The sequence below is a fragment of the Salmo salar genome, chromosome ssa07 (genome assembly GCF_905237065.1).
Source record: "Salmo salar chromosome ssa07, Ssal_v3.1, whole genome shotgun sequence".
NCBI classification, from domain to species: Eukaryota; Metazoa; Chordata; class Actinopteri; order Salmoniformes; family Salmonidae; genus Salmo; species Salmo salar.
In genome coordinates this window covers 49,100,257-49,125,744 of record NC_059448.1, presented here as the reverse complement: position 1 = coordinate 49,125,744, position 25,488 = coordinate 49,100,257, and the positions used below count along the sequence as shown (strand labels likewise).

Here is a 25,488-nt window from a genome sequence, read left to right as displayed (position 1 = left end):
CTGGAGCAGCCAGGACCTTCTACCTGAAATTGAAGCGCTGTGTGTTAAAGCACGTACAGCTTAGGTCCTTCTTTTTTCTTTGACAAAGTCAGCTCACATCACGATACATCAGCTCACCAGGAGCAAGAGTGATGACCTGGTGTATTCTCATGGTGGAGGGCACCGCTTTTATCGAGCTTGGCATCATCTCCATCATACGTTCAACATCGGCACTCTTCACAAAGAACAGCTTCACTGACGTGTCTGTCTCACGGAGGGCTTTGTAAAAGCTCCTGTGCATCACTGATATCACAGCCCTCAGTCACCAACCTGTCCGCCGTTCTCTTCAACATTCCTCCCACACCATCAGGAGACCCTTTTTCCATGGCTTGACTCAAAAAAGTTCCATGTAGCAGCTTTGAATCCACGTTTGTGTAATTCATCATTCCCTAGATGTGTCACATCTGCTCTTGCCACGGCCTCTACTGCTCATCCTGTGTCTCCTTGACCACTCCCCCAGTACTCTCCCTCTCCCTCTCTGTGTGTGTGTGTGTGTGTGATTGTGTGGGCAGAGACAGGTGTGCTGGAGTCAGAGCAGATCCCCACCAGCTGCAACCTGTTCCATAATCAAGACCTCTACAAATACTCAGCCCTGCCACATCGTAATCTTTGCTCAGTCAATCTACGGTTCTAGCCGTTTGTTACTATTTAGATCGTGTTATCCTGTTGTGCCTGTTTTCCTTGCCTGATGCTACAGTTCTGCCCACTCTGACTCTGGTTCCTGTCTCCAGTCCCACGTCTCGTCATCCTGCTACTCTGTCCTGGATTCCCCACTCTACTACTCCCTTGGATTCCCCTCCGGACGTGCTTACCCTGTCCCAACCCCTCTCGCTCCAGCCTCAGCCTCCGCACTTGGTGTCCTGCAACCTGCCCGAGCTTTCCCTGACCTGCACTCCATCTTCCCCGTGTTTCAATAAATACCTTGGTTACTTCATCCCAGTCTCCTCGTCTGAGTCTGCTCTTGGGTCCCCCTGTTCCACTCCGTGTAACAAGATGTTTCAATGGATAACGTTAAATCAAAGATTATTCAAATTTAATATACATATATACACTATAATCCTTGAGTAATTTAGGATCTAGAGTGACTAAAAGGAACACCTGAAGTTAAGAGCCTTGCCCAACTCTCCTACCACTAGGCTGCCTGCCTTAAAATATACTTTTTGTTCACATGGAACACATTACAGCATGTTTCATAAGTGAATTTAAACAATATATAATGTATAATATAATGACGAATTCATTTGTTTAGATGCAACATTCATAAATAAAGTCAATAACTCAACCCTGTCACAGGTTTACAACCCTTTACAATGAAATATGTGATGGGGTTGAGTATGACAGGTTGAGTTTTGGCTTCTGCTCCTCATGTGGTGAAGGACAGGAGATCACATGGTGTGCATGGAATAAATAGATTGTATATTTTTATGGGTTAAAGTATACTTTTGATAAGTACTCGTTTCCATCTTTATTTCATGTAACAGGGTTGAGTTGGTCAGATCGACGATCCCCACCTGACTTTAAAAAAACAACAAAATACAGACATAAAATAATGTGATTACTTGCCTGTTTCTGTACCATGCAGTTGAAAAGTGTCACTTCCTGTTATTGATGGCACATAAGGGTGGACTGACCATTTTTATTAGCGGAGTTTGTTTGCCGTGACGGGATTGAGTGTAGACTGAGGGACAGAGCTAAATTGTGTGGTTTTAATCAATAATCATGCATTTATTTGATAAAAATACTTTCTCAACAAAAGAACACAAATATATGTTTGCATTAATGGCCAAAGTTATTAATTATGTGCACATTTTAATATTAATTTCCCAAGTAAAAATTAAGTGAAACGCCTGAGGGACATGACACAATTCTTAGTGTCAGAAAAAAAATCGTATATTTTTTACTAATAAAGTTGAACTTAATGCTATATTTATTTCAATTCATTATACTGAACATTTAAATGTATATACAAAATATTTTAACATTTCATTTTGGTTACCCAATACTTGAAATATAATATAAAAAGTCAGAGGGACTAAAATAATACCCGAGCCCAAGAATGACCATGCCACTCCACAGAGGACTATCTACGAAAAGCAGCGGAGATGCGCAATAGATTTCTAAGAAGAGGCTACAGAATGTGTGGATGAAGCTCTTATTTTGGCATTAGGGAAAACACGAGATTAATTTCTACAAAAAAAAGACAAACTAGAGCTAAAGAACGCTCTGTAATGTTAACCACCACATATACTTTGAACTCACGCAAATTGGGAGATGCTGTCAAGGAACGGTTCATGCCAACTGCCAGCCACAAAAGAAAATGAGCCAGGCTCTTTTACGCCCACTTCCGAATGGTAGCTATAAATACAAGGTTGAGCACAGTGCAACAAGATGAAGTGTGAATATTTCTGCCACTCACATACAGGAAAACGTTTAGAAATAAATGACATTATTACATGCTCCACCACCCATGTTACCTACATAAATGTCCACGTGGGCTGTGTTATGTAGGTAAAACCTCTCATCCTCTCAAACAAGGATTATTCAATCGCAGTACGTTTTTTATGACCAAAAACATTTATACCTTTAGATTTTGTGGCATAGAGAAAGTCAAGATATCAGACACGGTAGGTTATATAAATAATACTCTGAACAAAATATGTTTTATTTTTTATTTTCACCCTCCAGACATTAGTCCCAAAAGGTCTTAATGATGACATGCCCATGCATGTTATGATGTAAATGTGAACATGAATTAATGCCACCACTTCAGACTGCTCTGGCATTCTTTCTTGCACTGTGTGCCCAATGATTTGAGAAGGCTTGCTTGGTTGGTCGATGTCCTCATAGTGGTTTTGGAGACGTGTTTGGTGCGTTTTATGTGCACACTTTATCGGAATACTTGTGAGTTGCACATTGTTATATTTGGTAACACTTGCTTGTTTTCGCTAGACTCCAACCCCATGCAGTGCATTGGATGGATGTGGGTGGAGCAGTGTCTATATAGGGGTGCAAGTTGTAAACACTCACAAAAGCTCTGACGAAGGCCTTGAGGCCGACATGTGAAGCTTAAACCTGTTATGGACGCCGTTCCGCCAGCGGGACCCCTAGCCAACAGCCAATGGAATCGCATGGCGCGAAATACAAAAACAACTAAAATACCACAATTCAATTTTCTCAAACAATCAACTATTTTACACCATTTTAAAGATAAGACTCACGTTAATCTAAACACATTGTCCGATTTCAAAAAGGCTTTACAGCAAAAGCAAAACATTAGATTATGTTAGGAGAGTACATAGACCAAAATAATCACACAGCCATTTTCCAAGCAAGCATATATGTCAATAAAACCCAAAACACAGCAAAATGAAGCACTAACCTTTGATGATCTTCATCAGATGACACTCCTAGGACATTATGTTATACAATACATGTATGTTTTGTTCAATCAAGTTCATATATCCAAAAACAGCTTTTTACATTGGCGTGTGATGTTCAGAACATGTATTCCCACCAAAAACTTCCGGTGAATTTACAAAAACACTCATCATAAACGTTGACAAAATACATAACAATTATTTAAAGAATTATAGATACAGAACTCCTTTATGCAATCGCTGTGTCAGATTTTAAAATAGCTTTTCGGCGAAAGCACATTTTTCAATATTCTGAGTACATCACGGCGAGCTATTTTGACACCCGCCAAGTTCGGGGCAAACTAAACTCAGAATTAGTATTAGAAATATTGTATTACCTTTGCTGATCTTCGTCAGAATGCATTCCCAGGACTGCTACTTCCACAAGAAATGTTGTTTTTGTTCCAAATAATCCATAGTTATGTCCAAATACCTCCGTTTTGTTCGTGCGTTCAGGTCACTATCCAAAGGCTAACGCGCGAGCGCATTTCGAGACACAAAAAGTCAAAATGTTCCATTACCGTACTTAGAAGCATGTCAAACGCTGTTTAAATCAATTTTTTTGGTATTTTTCTCGTAAAATAGCAATAATATTCCAAACGGACAATAGTGTATTCATTCAAGGAGGAAAAGAAAAAACAGCGTGCTCGCAGGAACGCGCATATCCAATCTCTTTGTCCCCAGGCAGACCACTGAGAAACTGAGCTACTATACTCTGCCCAGAGACAGGAGAAGGCTCAATCCGCTTTCTGAAGGCTTTAGACAGCCAATGGAAGCCTTAGAAAGTGCAACGTAACCTCAGATACTGTAGTTTCGATAGAGAATCAAAAGAAGAACTACAATTCTCAGACATTCCACTTCCTGCTTGGAATTTTCTCAGGTTTTTGCCTGCCATATGAGTTCTGTTATACTCACAGACACCATTCAAACAGTTTTAGAAACTTCAGAGTGTTTTCTATCCAAATCTACTAATAATATGCATATTTTCGTTTCTGGGCAAGAGTAGTAACCAGTTTAAATCGGGTACGTTTTTCATCCGGCCGTGAAAATACTGCCCCCTATCCTAAGTGATACTGGCAAGAGCAATGTGCGGGTTTCTTCTTTTTTCTCAATTTATGCAAAGTTCAAATGGTTATGGTTCAACAACTAGCTACACATAGTATTAAAACACCTTTGACAATCAATCTAAGTTGGGTCAGTTTGCACATTGAATTCAACATTCGTTTAGAGTTTATAGCTTAAACAGTCCAAGAGGAGTACTGTCTCCATTTGTATATTTTTTAACATTCAAGTCTATGGCCATTGACATGCACTGGGCTTTATGCAAATATGGTTTTAATATAAAAAAGTCTAAATAGCAACCCGAAGACCGGTCTGTCTGCACATTCTTAAATTGGTTTAGTGTTGATAGCCAAAGCAGTTTAAGCACAAGAGCAGATGGAAGAAGGCAAATAATAACTAGACAATTACATTTCCTGTAGTAAATGTGTGTGCTTGCTAGTCTTGAAGTATTTATGGTGGTGAAATAGTAGTGGTAGTGACGGCAGTAGTAATGGTAGTAGTACTGTAATTTCCGGACTATTGAGCGCACCTGAATATAAGCCGCACCCACTGAATTAAAAAAAAAGTATTATTTTGAACATAAATAAGCCGCACATGTCTATAAGCCGCAGGTGCCTACCGGTACATTGAAACAAATGAACTTTACACAGGCTTTAACGAAACACGGCTTGTAACAATTTTTAAAAAAAATGCAGTAAACAGTAGCCTACCAAGAAAGTAATTGGTCACTATCTTCCTCCTCCTGTGCACTGAAACCACTGAAGTCCTCTCCTTTCCAAAAAAATTGAAAGCGGGAAAAATCCATATATTAGCCGCGTCATTGTTTAAGCCGCGAGGTTCAAAGCGTGGGAAAAAAGTTGCGGCTTATAGTCCGGAAATTACGGTAGTTAAATAAAGGTTAAATAAAACATTTATAAAATAGTAGTAATGGTAGTAATAACGTTTTCATAGTGCCGAGGTGACTAGTATGGGCTGTCTCCAAAACATCCCTACTGGGTTCATTCCCACGTGGGCAATTATTGCCTGTGGATCTTCAACTGACCACACAGGGTGGGTCAACTCTCACTAATCGTTGTAGGCCTGGATTATCCCATGGTATAAATGTATTTCTCGTGAGGGGTCTTCTGACAACTAGTTGTATTCAAAAAGAGAACGCTAAGCTCCACTCAAAACAACCAGGTCACCCATCTTGGTCTATCCCTGCTTGCCCACAGATGTTAGCTTACTCCTTCCCAGTGGTGACCCGTCATTTAGGGCAGGTAGGGCAGAGCCCAGAAGACTGAAACAACACTGTAGAAACATAGACATAGAAACACCAGATTTTCGTCAAGCATTTTAAAATGTTTATTAATTATGAAAAATATGAACATTCGATTCATTAAGCCACTAGGTAATTCGACTGCGGGAAAGGGCTAAGCTCTGTGCTTAACCAAAATCTTCAAGCTTCTGACAAATCAATCTGCTTCTGCTCTGTCTGCCCTAGCATCTGTCCTTTCCCTATCTCTTACATTGCTATTTATACATTTTGCCCATGCCTCTCTTAATTACAGGCATAAAAGACGTTGTCTCCTTTACACGTGATGTCTAAACACAGTTAGGTAACACATTGTCTTCTTCACATGTGACGATGATCCACGGTGACATCTAATTCAACGCCCACGTGCCATTCGGCAGCTCCACCAGCTCTAACCACAGGAGGCTGCTGAGCGGCTCATAATAATCGACAGAACCGAACTAATGGAATGGCATCAAACACATGGAAACCATGAGTTTGATGTATTTTATAACATTCCACCAATTCCGCTCCAGCCATTGCCACCAGCCCGTTCTCCCCAATTATGGCTCTAACCCAGGGCTTGAGTTCGACAAGGGTGACGCTATATAAGATCAACTTCCGCCATCCAGCAGTGGAACATCTGTAGTCTACCTGCACCCGCCACTTCCTCCATGCCTCTTCAGCAGCTTGCTGTTAGTTCCTCTTTTTCTGCTTCTTTGTTTCAGTATTAACAGTCCGGTTGGGGATGGAGGAGTCATCAGGTCACAATGACCAGGCTCATTCATGACAATAGGCTATGGGTTAGTTATAGTGATCTATTTTGGGGTGATTTGTAGGTGCGGAGTTATTATAGTGGGTTATAGTGCGCTAGTAGTATTGGTAGTATTAGTAGCGACTGCAACACTAGTGGTGGTGGTAGTAGTAGTAGTAGTAGTTTACTGCAATAGTTGTAATATTAGCACTAAATAGTACCATAACGCTTTATTGAAGCAATCTATGTTGGGTCAGTCTGCTCATCTGAAATTCTGTCTTATTTTATAGTACTTTTTATTCCTTTTTCTCCCCAGTTGGTAGTTACAGTCTTGTCCCATCGCTGCAACTCCCGTACGGACTCGGGAGAGGCCATGGCCGAGAGCCATGCGTCCTCCGAAACACGACCCCGCTAAGCATCACTGCTTCTTGACACGTGCTCGCTTAACACAGAAGCCAGCTGCACCAATGTGTCAGAGGAAACACAGTACAGCTGGCAACGAACTCAGCGTGCATGAGCCCGGCCACCACAAGGAGTCGCTAGAGCGTGATGGGACAAGGACATCCCAGCCAGCCAAACCGTCCCCTAATCCGGACGACGCAGGGCCAAATGTGCGCCGCCTCATGGGTCTCCTGGTCGCGGCCAGCTGCGACACAGCCCGGGATCAAACCCGGATCTGTAGTGACGCCTCTAGCACTACGATGCAGTGCCTTAGACCATTGTGCCACTCAGGAGGCCCCGCTCATCTGAAATTATAAGCGTACTATTCTAATCTATGGAGTTTTAATGCAAATTTGAAATGCTTATTGTTGAAAAGTATAAAATAGTATCAAAGTAGGGAGAGAAGTTGAGCATAAAAACAACCAACCTAAAGCTACTAATGCACCTAGCAAGCTAACGTAGCTACCTAGCACTCCTGTCAGGTAGCTAGCTACAGTTAAAACATTAAAAGGAGAGCCGCACACTCTAGGATCTCAAATGCAATAATTTAATAACCTAATATCCAACGTTTCGACAGACATGCCATCTTCATCAGTTACCCATAGCTGGCTAGCTAGTTTTATAGTTATGTAATTTATTCCAATACATTTCAGAATTCCCAACAATATGTATATGAAGCTAGCTACTTTTTATAGGCTCCTCACAATGAGACTAAGCCAATTTGAGCATCATTCCTATTTGCCAACGCTAAAATCAATGTCATATATATATATTTTTTAGCAAGCTATTGTCAAGCTCACAAATGGCGAAAATGCAGCCATGTTGATTAAGTTGGACACTTCGCGGCCACCGGACTTTGACACGTGACTACAGTTTTCACTGAATTGTGGGTCATATTAACCCCACAAGTGATCAAAGTTAAATGGTTCAAGAACATTGGCAAATCCAAATTTGACCATTGAAGTCTATGGAGGTTTTATGCTAATTTATATGGTTATATTTCAAAAAGTACAAAAAGCATCAACAATCTAAGTTGAGTCAGTCTGTATATGTCAATGTTGGTTTGGTGTTTGCATCTTCAAGGATTCAAGAGCAGTGGCTAATCCAAATACTTCACATTTAAGCCTTTGGAGCGTTTATGCAGATTTTAAACGGTTATAGTTAAAAAAGTATAAATGGTATCAAAAAGCTGTACACAAGCAAACTATTCCAGACCGGTCTGCACGTTTTAAAGTTTGAATGGTATTTCTATGTTAAACGGTTGAAAACTAGTATCGACTACAATTTTCCCAATTCAATCCAATGGCCATTGAAACACATTGTAATTCATGCAAATATGGTTGTAGTGTGGAAAGTATAAGTAGCATCCAAAAGTTGTTTTCAAGCAAAATTAAGACAGTCAGCATGCACGTTTTAAAGTTGTTTTGGTGTTGGTAGCTTTTACGGTTTTGGCACTACAGATGGCAGAGGAAGGCAAGTAAGATTTTTATTTCAGCAAGCACACCTAATAAGAGTATGTAAGAGTGCAAGAATGGCCTTGCTTTCAGCAAGCATTGTTCGTTGGCCATTACGCATTTGGAATCGTTGCTGTTAAGGTTGAATACAGTGGAAATATTAATGAAGTTGACTGTTTGTTTACCAATAAAGGTATGTGTTGGAGCACGTGTGTGAGCCCTACTGTACTACTTCACATTTACCATTTTAGGACGTCTTCATTTGATCACTCTTTTGTTGCTGAGAATTGGTCTAATAGACTAGACGTAACATAGTAAATGTAAATCCAGGACACTGAAATTAGTATGATATGTAACCATACCAAATGTAACATAAGATAGAAGTTACATTAAGGCAAAATCGAAAGGAGGGTGGTTGGTCCGGGTGAATGGATGGATGGGTGTATAACGCAAATGTCTAGCAACCCAAAAGTTGTGTGTTTGAATCTCATCACGGACAACTTTAGAGTTTTAGCAACTACATACAAATGTTTTGCTACTTTGTAACTTCATAGCATGTTAGCTAACCTTTCCCCTAACCCTAATCCTTTAACCTAACTCCTAACCTTAACCCTAACTAATGTAACCCAGCTAGCTAACGTTAGCGCTAGCAACCTAGCTAACCTTAGCCACAACAAATTGGAATTCGTAACATATCATATGTTTGCAAATTTGTAACATATATTATATTTGGAAAATGTGTAACGTATTGTATGAATTGCAATTCATAACAAATTGTATGTATTACAATTTGTAACATATTGTACGAATTGCAGTTCGTAACATATCATATGAATTGTCATTCGTAACATATCACACGAAATGGATGATGGACATCCACAAAATGAATACATACCATATGAAACATAACATATCCTAAATGGAGTGTCTTGGATTTACGTACAGAATAATATGAAATGCTCTGAGACCACGTTGGCAAGAAATGCAAACTTGTAGAGTATTTGAGTTAATAAAACGCTTATAAACTTTTTAATTTCCAATTTGAAAATTCAAACTTGATTTGCACTAACGAAAAATGTATCAAACCCTACAAAAATGTCCATAATTATAATCCACATAATAATTCACATTTCCTATTGCTGCAGGATTATTTTCCTGCTGTAGAAAACTGGCTCAAATTAAGATCCTACATCTGTACAGTAGGACTCACACGTTAATCCTCTTCGTCAGGTGATCCTTTGTGCCCAGCAACCCCTGATCAGGTGATATGCGTTTGACTTCATATACTATTTGTACTGTATATAAAAAGTGTGGTGTCCAAATGTATGACCTCCATTTCAACTGCTATGGTGGCAGAGAGGAATGGTCACTGCACTGTAGAGAAAGAATACTTTTCTCTTTGTTTCTTTTGAAATTCTGTCAGGGTATAGCCTTGAGACTTCCAGTATGTCAGTCACGAAACATAAAGATTTTGCACAATAAACACTTAATTTCTATATTAGAAAGTTGATAAAGACATATTAGAAGCGCAAATGTTGTGAGTTAAAATCCAGCCAAGGCTGCTCTCTTCTGATATAGTCTAGGAAGCACGTGTAACTATCAAGATAACATGAAATTCTAACAAGCAAAGCTTTGGTGTGGCGCAGAGAGATAATGCTCCTGTCAAACAGTCTCAGTTTTCTCCTACCTCCAAGGGTTCAAATCCTGAACCATGTACGTACTGTATATCTTGTCAGTATGATACAGATGTAGGATCTTAATTTGACCAGTTTCTCACTGCAGGAAAACAATCCTGAAGCAACAGGAATTGTGGATTATTATTACATTTTGTAGGGGTTGACAACATTTTTGTTAGGGCAAGTCTGACATTTTAAAGTGGAAATTACAAACTTTAGAAGCCTACTACATTACAAGTTTGCATTTGCTGCTGTGATCAAATTAAGATCCTAAATAGCAAGTTGCACTTAAACAATGAGGCTTGTTTTATATGCATTTTATATATTTTATTGATAGATTAATCACTAAATAATTTCAGAAGGTCAAGGTAAAAAATAAAAACTACTGTAAATTGCGGGGCCTGAGTGACTCTGTAGGAGCATGGACTGGATGGAGATGGATGCCAAGAGTGTGCAAAGCTGTCATCAAGGCAAAGGGCGGCTACTTTGAAGAATCTCAAATAATAAATACATTTTGATTTGCTTAACACTTTTTTGGTTAGTACATGATTCCATATGTGTTATTTCAAAGTTGATGTCTTCACTATTATTCAACAATGTAGGAAATAGTAAAAAATAAAGAAAAACCCTGAAATGAGTAGGTGTGTCCAAACTTTTGACTGGTACTGTATGATTTCTGGTTTCTGCAAAAATTCATCTTCGCCTGGCTGATGGAGGAGCTTTGGTTGTTTTTGGTTGATGTGAAGCTGGTTTAGAGGATTTTGATTTTTGTGGAGCTGGTGGCGGCGGTTTAGAGGATTTTGATTGGTGTGGAGCTGGTGGCGGCGGTTTAGAGGATTTTGATTGCTGTGGAGTTGGTGGAGGCGGTTTAGAGGATTTTGATTGGTGTGGAGCTGGTGGAGGCGGTTTAGAGGATTTTGATTGCTGTGGAGTTGGTGGAGGCGGTTTAGAGGATTTTGATTGGTGTGGAGCTGGTGGAGGCGGTTTAGAGGATTTTGATTGGTGTGGAGCTAGTGGAGGCGGTTTAGAGGATTTTGATTGCTGTGGAGCTGGTGAATCTGGTTTAGTGGATTTCGATTGGTGTGGAGTCGGTTGAGAGGATTTTGATTTGTGTGGAGCTGGTGTAGGTGGTTTATAGGGTTTTGATTGGTGTGAAGCTGATGAGGATGGCTTAGTATGGCTCTTGGGTTTGGTCTGGACAAAGGGACGTGATTTTAACTTGAAGTTGCAGAGCATTACAGTGGTGATTGGCTGCAAGTGGATGTAGTGGGTCTCTCTTTGGACAACATTGGGGGCCGGGAGATATGTTTGTGGGGGAGGTGGTGGTGGAGGAGGATGACATACAGGTCTAGAGCCTTCCTCATACTGAATGGCCTGGATGTTGCGGTAGGTGGACAACATGGATGCCACCAGTTCATTAGGTACTCCCCTCTGCTGCAGGGTGTTGAGCGGGTGGGGTTCGTAGAAGTCGTGAGACCTGTCACAGTCCACCTCTGCAGCACAGGTTCCTCTGATGTAGCGCTCACAGACGTGGAGTCTTCTGCAGCTCTCCTTGTCAGGACAGTAGCCATACTCTCCACTACCTTTGTTGTATGTGAAGCAAACCTGGAGACAAACACAGACCACTCCTAGTAAGTGCACATCAAATGTATTAAATGGAAATTAAGTTTCTTTACTCTGGATATCTACATGCTCAATTTAGAGGATATACAGTATTATGATGTAAAGATGAACAAGACTCAAGAGAATGAAGTAAAGAAAACACTACTGTTTGTTGCCTGGTGGTTACCAACCCATCCCATGTCCAGCTCAAAAATATGTTTTGTCATGCATTTATGATGCATTAATAAATTCTCGTATGAACCCATTTTACTTACAAATGTTTATTTTTTTATTCCAAGTAAAAATAAAACATAATTTATCTTCTGAAAGTATGTTTGTGTGTGTGCTTTTAAATTGCTTCCAATAAGTTGCAAGGAGCCTGAAAATACGAGCTTACTTGGGGTAAGAGGGTGTTGTCATTCTGCAGCAGTAACGTACACAGCTCCCGCTTGTCAAATTCCTCCAGATGATGCTCTCTCAGGACTCTGATGTTGTATTCTGACGTCAGCTCATGAGAGAAACGACATCTGAAAATCAAAGTTTAGTTTAGTTTATTAATTGGACCATTTAAAAAAAACAAGCACACATAAAACTTGAAAAAGCCATACATGCACATGAGCAAGATCATTGAGGATAACACACAATACAGTCTGGGACTTATTTCCATTGTGGTCCTTGAGACAAGATCGAACACAGTTAAACACAGTATGGCAGTGAAATAATAAAACAAAAACAGAGAAGAAGAACATCTATCTCATCATTGCAGTTACATCATAGGGGTTATTCATATGGGCACAGAAGACATCAAATATATTTTTACTTAAATGTTTAAAGCTGCCCAGAGAGGATGTTGTTTTTATGGGCAGAGGCAACTCATTCCATTCTGAGGCTCCAGTATACAAGAAAGTACCTTTCCCAGCATTACTCCTGAACTTGTATAAGCACACATCAGCAACACCTGATCTGGTGCTGTGATTGTGTGCATCCCTAACACGAGGAAAGTAATCACTTAGATATCTGGGTAGAGGACCATAAATACTCCTGTAAACCAAACCTAGTCTAATCTGGGACACCCTAGCCTCAACAGGCAGTTTAGTTCCTGAAAGCAGCTCCTGCATATGTGAGTACGTAGACTCACCTTCAATACTACCCTGATCAGTTTATTCTGGGCTATCTGGAGCATCCCCTTCATAAATGTAGATAAGCCCTGAAACCAGGAAGTACTAGCATAGTCAAAATGGCATTGAATGAGGGCAGTGGCTAGCACTTTCATGGAGTCCTTATCAAAAGAGAGCAATAGTTTCCTAATAGGCCTACTGCCCTTTTTTTTAAATCAGCATTTTGAGATTGATAATACTAACGGGAAAATGTAGGCGAAAGCATATAATATCAAATGAAAAAGGGAAATGGCCCCAGCTTTTATGGCCGTGTAACATGACACCATTTTGTTTGTCTTAATGACATTTCAATAACGTTTTACAGTTTCCAAAATACATACTGCGACCTCTAAATCTTAATATTTAGAACCACATTATATAGAAAGAAAATCTACAAACAATATTAAACGGACTACTGCCACTACTACCAACTGTTCACAACTTGCCATTTAAGTTAGCCTACATGTTGCATAATACAACACCATTTTTTCTATAGAACATTTCAAAACAAGGCAATTAATACGTGACATCCCAACAATATGGATTAAAATACAGCATATTATGGAGTCTGACAAGGAATTTTGACCAAAGGAATAACAAGGTTTACCCCTCATTGAATCGACACGTTCCATAAAGGTAGAATACACACAGATGTAAATTGCTGCAGCCATTACATTCCTTGTCTCTGCATAACCTCATCTTCGTCTTGGCAACTATTAGTTTGTTTCCCTCAAAGACAGCACTGGTAAACATATCCTGATTCCCTAAAACACTCTCCAGGTCATCTTCTGTCGTGCTAATGTTGGCACGCATTTCTTCCATCTCAAAATACCCATTATGGGCACAGAGGACCTTATAGATGAGAGCTGTTGTATCCATGTCCGTCACCGTAGATCTTCTGCATTGACTGTTCAAATCGGTTCAAATGCATGACTGCACATATTGACCGCAAATACTGACAAAACTGAAGTAGAACTTTCCTCTGTATTCAGAACAGGTCACTGCGATAACACCCTTCTACCTATGTGAAGCTAGCCACAATAAGGATTAGCCACATTAGTGGAATTTGCGGGTCGCCTTCAAAATAAAAGTTCCTCATTGAAAATGATAAAGGTTGCAAAAGGTTGCAAATTGTGGAATCGTGTCATATTTGGACTAGATAATGCTAAACAAGTTTGGAATGTTGTTATATAAATTCAACAAAAGACAATAATTAGCTAGTTGGCAAAAAATCTGTTGAAACAGCACTGTGGATGTATTAAACTCACAAATAATTTGTGGCATACTTATATTTCACTGTACAGCCTTACCTATGGATTGTGGTTCAATGAAATGGTGTATCAGTCTACTCAGTGTCACCCACAGAACACAAATGTAAAGAATTTCCACAAATATTAGTCTTGTAGTTGTTATTGTGGGACTTTGACTGTGAGAAATGACCTCCGCAGTCAGCCTATTGTGTGTTATTACATACAGTACCAGTCAAAAGCTTGGACACACCTACTAATTCAAGGGTTTTTCTTTATTTTGACTATTTTCTACATTGTAGAATAATAGTGAAGACATCAAAACTATGAAATAACGCATATGGAAGCATGTAGTAACCAAAAAAGTAGCCGCACTTTACCTTGATGACAGCTTTGCACACTCTTGGCATTCTCTCAATCGCCTTCATGAGGTAGTCACCTGGAATGTGTTTCAATTAACAGGTGTGCCTTGTTAAAAGTTAATTTGTGGAATTTCTTTCCTTCTTCATTGAGCCAAACAGTTGTGTTGTGAAAAGGTAGGTTGTATACAGAAGATAGCCCTATTTGGTAAAAGACCAAGCCCATATTATGCCAAGAACAGCTCAAATAAGCAAAGAGAAACGACAGTCCATCATTACTTTAAGACATGAAGGTCAGTTAATGCGGAACATTTCAAGAACTTAAAAAGATTCTTCAAGTGCAGTCGCGAAAACCATCAAGCGCTATGATGAAACTGGCTCTCATGAAGACCGCCACAGGAAAGGAAGACCCAGTTACCTCTGCTACAGAGGATAAGTTCATTAGAGTTACCAGCCTCAGAAACTGCAGCCCAAATAAATGCTTCACAGAGTTCAAGTAACACACACAACATAAACTGTTCAGAGGAGACTGCGTGAATCAGGCCTTCATGGTCAAATTGCTGCACAGAAACCACTACTAAAGGACACCAATAAGAAGAGACTTGCTTGGGACAAGAAAAATGAGCAATGGACATTAGACCATTGACCATTAGACCAAATCTGTCCTTTGGTCTGATGAGTCCAAATTTGAGATGTTTGGTTCCAACGGCCGTGTCTTTGTGAGACGCAGAGTAGGTGAACGGATGATCTCTGCATGTGTGGTTCCCACCGTGAAGCATGGAGGAGGAGGTGTGATGGTGTGGGGGTGCTTTGCTGGTGACATTGTCAGTGATGTATTTAGAATTCTCGGCACACGTAACCAGCATGGCTACCACAGCAGTCTAAAGCGATACGCCATCCCATCTGTTTTGCGCTTAGTGGGACTATCATTTGTTTTTCAACAGAACAATTACCCAACACACCTCCAGGCTGTGTAAGGGCTATCTGACCAAGAAGGAGAGTGATGGAGTGCTGCATCAGATGATCTGGCTTCCACAACCACCCGACCTCAACCCAATTGAGATAGTTTGGGATGAGTTGGACTGCAGAGTGAAGGAAAAGCAGCCAACAAGTGCTCAGCATATGTGGAAAACCTTCAAGACTGTTGGAAAAGCATTCCAGGTGAAGCTGGTTGAGAGAATGCCAAGACTGTGCAAGGCTGTCATCAAGGCAAAGGGTGGCTACTTTGAAGAATCTAAAATATATTTAACACTACATGATTCCATATCTGTTATTCCATAGTTTTGATGTCTTCACTATTATTCTACAATGATACATTTAAAGAACCCCTTCAATTAGTAGGTGTGTCGAAACCTTTGACCGGTACTGTACTTATATTACATTGTACAGCCTATGGATTGTGGCTCAATGAAATGGGGTATCAGTCTACTCAGTGACACCCACAAAACACAATTGCGATGAGATTACACAAATATTAGCGTGATAGCTCATATTGCAAGACTCTGAAACCACTGTGAAATGAGCCACATAAAGCTTACCAGACATCCTACTATGTGTATTGATGATTTACTACAGTCAAAGTCCCACAATAAGAGCTATGGCACTAATATGTGTGTAAACTCTTCACAGTTTAGTTCTGTGGGTGGCACTGAGTAGACCGGTAACCAATTTCATTGATACACAAACCATAGGCTGTACAGTGAAATATAAGTATGCCCCCAAATGCAATTCTGAAGTCTAATACATCCACAGTGCGATTTCAACAGATTGAATTTAGCATTCTCTAATGAAAATATGCTTTGACTGCACTATTTGTATGCATTTGCATCACTTTCAATTAGGGACTTTCCTTCTTGAAGGCGAACTACAAAATGTCACTATTGTGGCTGATCCTTATTGTGGCTAGCTTCACATAGGTACCAACATCTGACGATACAAGTTTTTAAGTTTGCACAAATCTTTATTTAACTTGCTGTAAATAACAGTAACATGCAAAACATAAACATAACATAACATAACAGCCAGAGGGAATCCAAAGAAATTAGAGAAAAATAAAAAAAACTATTATATCAAATCAAATACAGACATATATCGAATACATTTTTTTGACATATTGTTTTGTATACGTTTTAAAGATTCTACGTACTGTTCCAAATCAGATAAAAAAATTAAGAAAAGGGGCTTTTTCTTCATAAATTTTGATTTATGGATAAAAGATTTTCCTAATAAAATAAAGAGATTTATGACATACTCACGTTCAATTGTGGAATCAGTGTAGTAAAATAATATGTCAAACTTAGTAATATCAATGGTTGTATGCAATTTGCGGCTAAGATATAGTTTTACATCAGTCCAAAACACTTCACTATATAAACAATTACAGAATAAGTGTTCAATAGATTCAGTTTCTAGTTCACAAAAACTGCATTCACTGGTAACGTCAAATATATATTTAGAAATCAAGCTATTACACGGATAGCATCTATGGATTATCTTAAATGAGATCTCCTTTACTTTATTGGTCACCATAAATCTGTGTGGAGTGAGCCAAGCACGGCGCCAGTTTACATCAAACGATGAAGCCCAACAAAATATCGCAGAGGGAATAGACTTCCTGTAGAAAATATCCCTTATTAAACGATTGTTGAATTTCGTATCTAGTAGACCAATGCCATTCACCTGAATATCGCTTACAATCGGAGATATTCCAAAATATGCATTATTCTGAAGTAAAGATTTTATCCCACTAGGTATAGCTTTAATAACAGTGTCATATTCCTTGCTTGAAACCTCAAAGTTGTATATTTCCATAAATTCTCTCTGTGTAAATAGATTCCCACTGTTATTAACCAATTGGCTGACAAGAACAATGTTTTTCGAGAACCATTTATGGTTAAATAACATCTTATTTCTATGTAATATTGACCCATTGTTCCAAATAAAACATTTATGAGGTGAAAAGTTGTGTTTATACAACAAAGCCCAGCACATTAAAGCCTGCTTGTGAAAAACCGCCAGTTTCACAGGAATTTTACCCACAATATATGGACATTGTAGTAAAAAATTAAGCCCGCCGAACTTCTGAAAAACAAAATGAGGTATAATATTCCTACAAGCTATGAGGATTTTTTATGTACCTTTTAATCCAGTTGACCTTTGAAATCTGATTGAAGAGAGTGAAATCTAAGACATTTAGACCGCCATCACAAACCCTGTTGGTGATAACATCTCTTTTTATCTTATGTGGCTTGTTTTTCCATATGAAGTTGTACAAAAGCCTATCTAAGGTACAGCAAGTGGATTTGGGAATGTCAATAGATGAAAAAAGATAGGATGCACGAGATAGCCCCTCAGCTTTGGATAAAAGCACCCTTCCTTGAAGACTTAAATCCCTCCCTAACCATGAGGATAATTTTTTTTTGACAGATTCAGTTACAGGGTTCAAATTAAGATCATTCATAGCCTTAAGATTTTTGGTGATCTTTACACCGAGGTAGGTTACAGTATCTTTTTCAGAGATGTTACAATCTGCTGGGTTGACAGCTCCTTTCACAACAAACAACTCACATTTGGAAAGATTTAAAGTCAAGCCTGAGATTTTGGAGAACTGCTTCACGATATCCAATGCTAATCTAGCTTGAGATACATTTTTCAAAAAAAGTGAGGTGTCATCCGCCAGTTGGGATATCTTGATCTCTCTGGACTGGAATGTAATGCCTTCAAATGGACTTTTATGAACTAATGAGCATAACATTTGAGAAACTAACAAAAATAAAAAAGGTGAAATTGGACAACCTTGTCGTATTCCTTTGTAAATGTTAAATCTTGAGGATGTTCCATGACAGAGTTTGATACAGCTATTGCCACCATTATACAGAGTTCTAATAGCATCAACAAAGAAACGACCAAATTTCAAATGCTTAAGACAATCAAAGATAAAATTGTGACTTACTGTATCAAATGCTTTCTGAAAATCCAGAAATAGGATAACAGGGAAGTCATCTAATAGATCACGATACTCAACCAAGTCTAATATCAGCCTCAGATTATTAGATATATGGCGCCCTTTCATAAACCCTGATTGACATTCATCAATCAGATCATTTAAGCAAGACTTTAACCTTTTTGCAAAGATTAAGGCTATAATTTTGTAGTCGTTATTTAGGAGTGTGATTGGACGCCAATTATCAATACTTAGGAGATCCTTGTGTGGTTTAGGTATAAGAGTAATAACCCCTTGCTTCAGAGAGGCAGGTAGTTCTCCCTTCTTTATAGCCTCCTTAAAGGTTTCAAGTAAAAAAGGTGCTATTTCTTCAAAGAAGGTTTTGTAAAATTCAGAGGTTAATCCATCACAACCTGGAGATTTGTTCTTTTTTAACTGAGCAACCCCGTACTGGATGTCCATAATGGATAAATCTTGGCAACAAGACTGATTGAGTTCTTCACTAATCGAATTAACATTCTCTATAGAATCAAGGAGATCCTTAGAGTCACTCAAATTGTTATCTAAGGATTAAAGATTCTCATAAAATTTAGTGGTAAATTCTGATATCAACTCTCTATCCTCAGTGGTAACCCCATTAATTTTAAGTTTCCGAAGTGTGTTGAGTTCCCCTCTCCTCTTCTCCAAATTAAAAAAGTATCTACTGTTCTTTTCTCCTTTTTCAAGCCATTGTTTTCTAGATCTTATGAAAGCTCCTCTAGCCTTTTCCTCATACAATGTATCTAGTTGATTCTGTAAATCATTCAATTTAGCTTTCTCATTAAGATCAAGATGCTCAATATCTGTGATATCGGCAATTGTCTTAGAGAGTTCAGCTACCTCACATCTCCTTCTTAAAGCAAGCCGTTTTCCATAAGTAATACAGGCTGAGCGGATTTTAAATTTCAGCAGTTCCCAATATTTCCCATATTCTGCATTAGATGTAGCTAAACTCCAGTAAACAGAAATTAGATTCTTAATCACATTTTTTAAATCATCATGCAATAACAATGAGTTATTTAGTTTCCAGTAACCACCAGAGTATTTCTTACCATCATTACTGCATATTCTTACAGTCAACCATATGACTTTATGATCCGTCAGGACTGCAGGCAGTATTTTCACCTCTACAGTGTTGGGCACAAGACTAGAGGTTATCACCCACAAATCAATTCTTGATTGTAAGAGACGATCTCTATTACTCCATGTGTTACAAACCTTAAACTAGACCTACATGTAAACACTCCCTGAGCTCTGAAGGCAACAGATAGTGAACTAATTATAATTATTTTATTTCCGTAGCAAACGTCACCTGGTGGCTGGTATGAGAAGAAACACCCTTCGTCGTCCGTGCAAGAAACACAAAATCACCAATCGAGAGTTCCATCTCGCTAATTTATCCACACATCTCACCTCGTCTCTTCTCTTATCATACCGGCCACTAACATTAGGTGCCACTGGCACCCAAGAAAACGGTTTGAACGTAATGTTTACTTTATTTTATTATACAAGGTTGGGTATGTTACTTTCTAAATGCAATCCGTTACAGTTACCTGTCCAAAATTGTAATTAGTAACGTAACTTTTGAATTTCCCAAACTCAGTAATGTATGATTACATTGTTACTTTTAGACTACTTTCCCGTAAGAGGCAAAAATGTATGTTATCAATTGAACCACATCTATTGCAGGATAAATCAATGTTAAAGTTGACATAGTTGGCCATATATGGATGTTAAATTTTACTTTATGGGTTGGTTATGTAGGCTTCTTCTAACCCATCACTTTCTACTACATATAATATGATTAAATTATATCTTTACATTAAAAACCAAAGTCTATCAGAATTCCAGTCATTCCAATAAATGTTATACCCCTTGGTCTTCAAGAATAGGACTTGGAAATATGGAAGTATAGATTAGCCAAATTGTTTTACCTGAGCATAACCCCAAAACTACGGACTTATTAGCCAGCCCTACTCTGTTGTTTATGATTTTGTTGTCATGGAGGACTGATTCTGCTCATTAATTTGAGTTGAGAAAAAAATGCTGCGCTCATGGAATGGCATGCTTTGAGCACTACTGAAAAGTGCTATTTACATGTGAAAAAGGAATGCCATATGCTGCATTTGCTATAGGCCTATTGTTTAACTTTTTGTTGGTGGCTCTTTGATATCTTGATAATATGCAGCTGTTTAAAGGGAAAAAGCTGAGGGATGGGCCTGGAGAAATGTAACCACTCTCAGATTAATAGACAGATCTATGGATGCATGGACTGACCATCCATGATATCAAAATTATTGTTTTAACCATGTTATGAGGCTATAGAGTGTTTGTTTACATTTACAATGTTTACAAACATTGAAGAAAAACAAGCTTATATTTTGGATTGTGACAGTTGAACTGCACTGTTGGTTAAGGCCTTTTACTGTAAGTAGGCATTTCACGGTAAGGTCTACACATGTTGTATTTGGCACGTGACAAAAGTTTGATTTGATTTGAACTAACCTCATGAGGCATTTATTTCTAAGTTATATTCTTCAAGAATCAATGAATAATGATATATAATTTATAAGTCCAAAAATGGATGTATCAACTACAGATTGCCCCTTTAAGTCTATCAAAAGTGTGCAAGTTTGAACATGTGTCAATTTTTTTATCAGCATGAACTATATTGCGCAATAAAAGCCCCACTTTTCTTCCATAGGCTGGGATAAGCACTGTGCAGCTGTTGCAAGAGTGCATTTTTCACTGGCTGTCCACTGGTTTTCAGATAAAACTATACTAAATATATTCACGTCACCAAATAATGTATTAAAATGCACTGTTTTACAATGAAGGTCTACAGTACCCTCAACATCACTCTGTAGGATAGCACCATGGTGTAGTCAGAGGAAAGCTAGCTTCAGTCCTCCATTGGGTACATCGACTTCAATACAAAACCTAGGAGGCTCATAATTATCACCCCCTTCCATAGACTTACACAGTAATTATGACAACTTCTGGAGGACGTCCTCCAACCTATCAGAGCTCTTGCAGCATGGACTGACATGTTGTCCACCCAATCAAAGGATCAGAGTACTGAAGGCATACGCTACAACTAGCTAGCACTGCAGTGCATAACATGTGTTGAGTATTTGACTCAAAGAGAGAGAAACGTAAGGACAGACGCTGGAGATGAGAAGCAGGCACAGGGAGTGAACATTTAATGAAACACGGACATGAAACAGAACACGGACAGCGTCTGGACAGGGGAAACGTAAACAACAATAATTCTGACACGGGGAACCAACGGAGGAACAGACAGATATAGATGGGGCAATCAACAAAGTGAAGGAGTCCATTTGAGTCCAGTGAGCATCGATGCGCGTAATGATGGTGACAGGTGTGCATAATGAGGGGCAGCCTGGCGCGAGGGAGAGCGGAGGGAGAGCGGGAGCAGGCTTGACAATACAATAGTTGAACAGTTTTGAGCAAATTCATTTCTTCAAAAATGAAGGTGAAGCAAAGAGAGGGAGAGCGCTATATATATTTTTTTAATTCTCACTTACTAAGCTAGCAAATGCAGCTAGCTAGTTTAGCCTACTCAAACACCTGGCTCAAACAGAGGGATGCAATGTTAGCTAGCTGGCTATAACTATCCAACACAACACTGGAACTCTTCCAAGTCAAGGTAAGCTTTTGGTTTTACTAATTTATTGACACCGGGGCCCACCGGTGTAACTGCTAAACTGCTTACTGACAATACACTGTACTGCATGATTGAGGCAGGTTTACTAACACGTTAGTTCTATTAGCTATGTTGATTAGTACGTTACTTTAGCTAATATGGTGACAACGATGTAGGCTGTGTAGTGGTTATGATATGGTTTGGAAAGTGTTTTTAGTCCACAAGCGAAGGGAAAAGGTGAGAGGAGGAGAGCACGTAGATGCGAGAAGGAATACAATGTGACTGCTATGAAAGTAAACTGTGTTTACGTGTAATCAGGGGTGTATTCATTCGCACATTCTGTTGAAAAACATTTCTTAAATGGAAGCAAATGGAACGAAACGGGGACGAATATATCTGAATTTGTCCAATAGAAACTCTCGTTTGCAACTGTTGGACTAACGATTACACTCTAGATCAGCTAGAGGCAGGCAAGAGTGTGCAAGGCGGTATTGAATGTGCCATTGTTTGTCCAAGTGTCACTATCTGTCACCTCAAGATTTTATCTCGACCTGTGTGCACCTACGTTGTAAACTTTCATTCATAGGCTGAGTTGTAGCAACCTCATGATGGGTATAGTAAAGGGAAAATTTGAGTATCATGTAGTAGCCTAAACCTATCGATGTTACATTGAACTGGGTGAATGGAATATGAATGACAGTCATCCAATATGCTGCAATAGAAATAAGGCCATGAACATGAAAAAAAAAAATGGTTCTCCCTCGTCTTAAATGGCACTGACCACTACTGGTGCGCAACTTGATTAGGGCTTCCACCAATGGTGATCAGAATGACAGAGTGATCAGAATCACATTTAAATTATGGCAATTCATCTTAACAGAACATGCAAATCGAGGATGAAATGACGTGTGTCCTTACCGCACACTTATTAGGCGTCCACGTCCAGCTTATACCTAATATATACATTTTACGGACACAGTATATTTTACAATAGTTATATTTTGTTTGTTTTTAGTCCCATCCTTCACCTCCACTCAACCCCTCCCATGTATCTCTGAACACCCTCCAGTTTTGATTTCTATTTGATGTATATTTTTCAATTGTGCTGTGATGTTTCACAAAAGCTCTGAACCTTTCTATTCTCATAGATTCTACATATTGTAAATAAAAAAATAAACATGTTTGCTAATGTCGTGGAAATATTGAATCAAATATTTCTCAGATACCGGAGCTTGTGAATTCAAATAGACTTTATTACAAAAAGTAACAAAGTCGAGCAATTCCATGGAACAACTAAATTCTCTTGCCACAGACCTCAGGCCTTATAGGTTTCCACCTTCAGATAACACACATGGTCACTCCCCTGTATGTAGATGATTAACACCCCTTGGCCTCTCGCCACCATTATCGTTCTGTCTCAATTCTTGCTTGTTTACAGATTCTATTGGTGGCGTATCCATAGCAACGATACAAAAAATAAGACACACATAATGCAGGTGTCTGTCCAATGATACTCATAGGACTACACAATGGCTCTCCCCAAGCCTGTAATGGCACAGAGATACATATACAAAACAACTACACGCCCTAAAGCCAGTCACAGGACCAGGCAATGACTTCCCTCAGGCCTACATACATAATGCAATTGCATGTCTCAATGCTAGTCACTGGACCAGGTAATGACTTCCCTCAGGCCTATAACAGCACAGGCATACATTTTCCTCTTACGTTCTGTTTTTACATGTCTAATGGTTAATTCTATGTTGATCCAGCTCTGTTCATTTACCTGAGCTCAGCCTTTATTCTGCTTGCACATGTCTCCAGTATCAACATTTCCAAGCAAACAAAAACAGGGAGAAGTAGAATCTGTAGACATGCTGAGATAAAAGAACATACTCTTTGCCACAATTCAGCCAGCCTTCATAAGACCACAACATATGCAAATATGTCCCATTTTGTGCTTTACACCTCCAGCAGAATAATACAATTTCTGAGTGCATGATATTCAGTTTCACTGGCATATAGTACATTCTATGGATGGTCTTAAACTGCAGTTATTTATGTCTGAGATTATATGAACATGACTGGGCATTCCAACATAAACTCAGCAAAAAGAAACGCCCCTTTTTCAGGACCCTGTCTCTCAAAGATAATTCATAAAATTCAAAATAACTCCACAGATCTTCATTGTAAAGGGTTTAAACATGGTTTCCCATGCTTGTTCAATGAACCATAAACTATTAATGAACATGCACTGTGGAACGGTCGTTAAGACACTAACTGCTTACAGACGGTAGGCAATGAAGGTCACAGTTATGAAAACTTAAGGACACTAAAGAGGCCTTTCTACTGACTCTGAAAAACACCAAAAGAAAGATGCCCAGGGTCATTGCTCATCTGCGTGAACGTGCCTTAGGCATGCTGCAAAGAGGCATGAGGACTGCAGATGTGGCCAGGGCAATAAATTGCAATGTCTGTACTGTGAGACGCCTATGACAGCGCTACAGGGGGACAGGATGGACAGCTGATCGTCCTCGCAGTGGCAGACCACGTGTAACACCTGCACAGAATTGGTACATCCAAACATCACACCTGCGGGACAGGTACAGGATGGCAACAACAACTGCCCGAGTTACACCAGGAACGCACAATCCCTCCATCAGTGCTCAGACTGTCCGCAATAGGCTGAGAGAGGCTGGACTGAGGGCTTGTAGGCCTGTTGTAAGGCAGGTCCTCACCAGACATCACCGGCAACAATGTCGCCTATGGGCACAAACCCACCGTCGCTGGACCAGACAGGACTGGCAAAAAGTGCTCTTCACTGATGAGTCGCGGTTTCGTCTCACCAGGGGTGATAGTCGGATTCGCGTTTATTGTTGAAGGAATGAGCGTTATACTGAGTCCTGTACTCTGGACCGGGATCGATTTGAAGGTAGAGGGTCTGTCATGGTCTGGGCGGTGTGTCACAGCATCATCGGACTGAGCTTGTTGTCATTGCAGGCAATCTCAACGCTGTGCGTTACAGGGAAGACATCCTCCTCCCTCATGTGGTACCCTTCCTGCAGGCTCATCCTGACATGACCCTCCAGCATGACAATGCCACCAGCCATACTGCTCGTTCTGTGCGGGATTTCCTGCAAGACAGGAAGGTCAGCGTTCTGCTATGGCCAGCGAAGAGCCCGGATCTCAATCCCATTGAGCACATCTGGGATCTATTGGATCGTAGTGTGAGGGCTAGGGCCATTCCCCCCAGAAATGTCTGGGAACTTGCAGGTGCCTTGGTGGAAGAGTGGGGTAACATCTCACAGAAATAACTGGCAAATCTGGTGCAGTCCATGAGGAGGAGATGCACTACAGTA

General features: G+C 39.6%; 1 protein-coding gene across 1 annotated transcript; it reads right to left on the bottom strand.

Annotated features, from left to right (window-relative positions):
• Positions 1 to 5,837: 5,837 nt before the first annotated feature.
• On the bottom strand, positions 5,838 to 13,905 carry LOC106609508 (extensin). Its single transcript, XM_014208400.2, has 3 exons — positions 13,482 to 13,905; positions 12,115 to 12,244; positions 5,838 to 11,720 (listed from the first exon to the last, which is right to left on the bottom strand). The coding sequence occupies exons 1-3, from the start codon at positions 13,751 to 13,753 to the stop codon at positions 10,809 to 10,811; spliced, it is 1,314 nt and encodes a 437-aa protein (XP_014063875.1). The 5' UTR covers positions 13,754 to 13,905; the 3' UTR covers positions 5,838 to 10,808.
• Between the last annotated feature and the right edge of the window lie 11,583 nt (positions 13,906 to 25,488).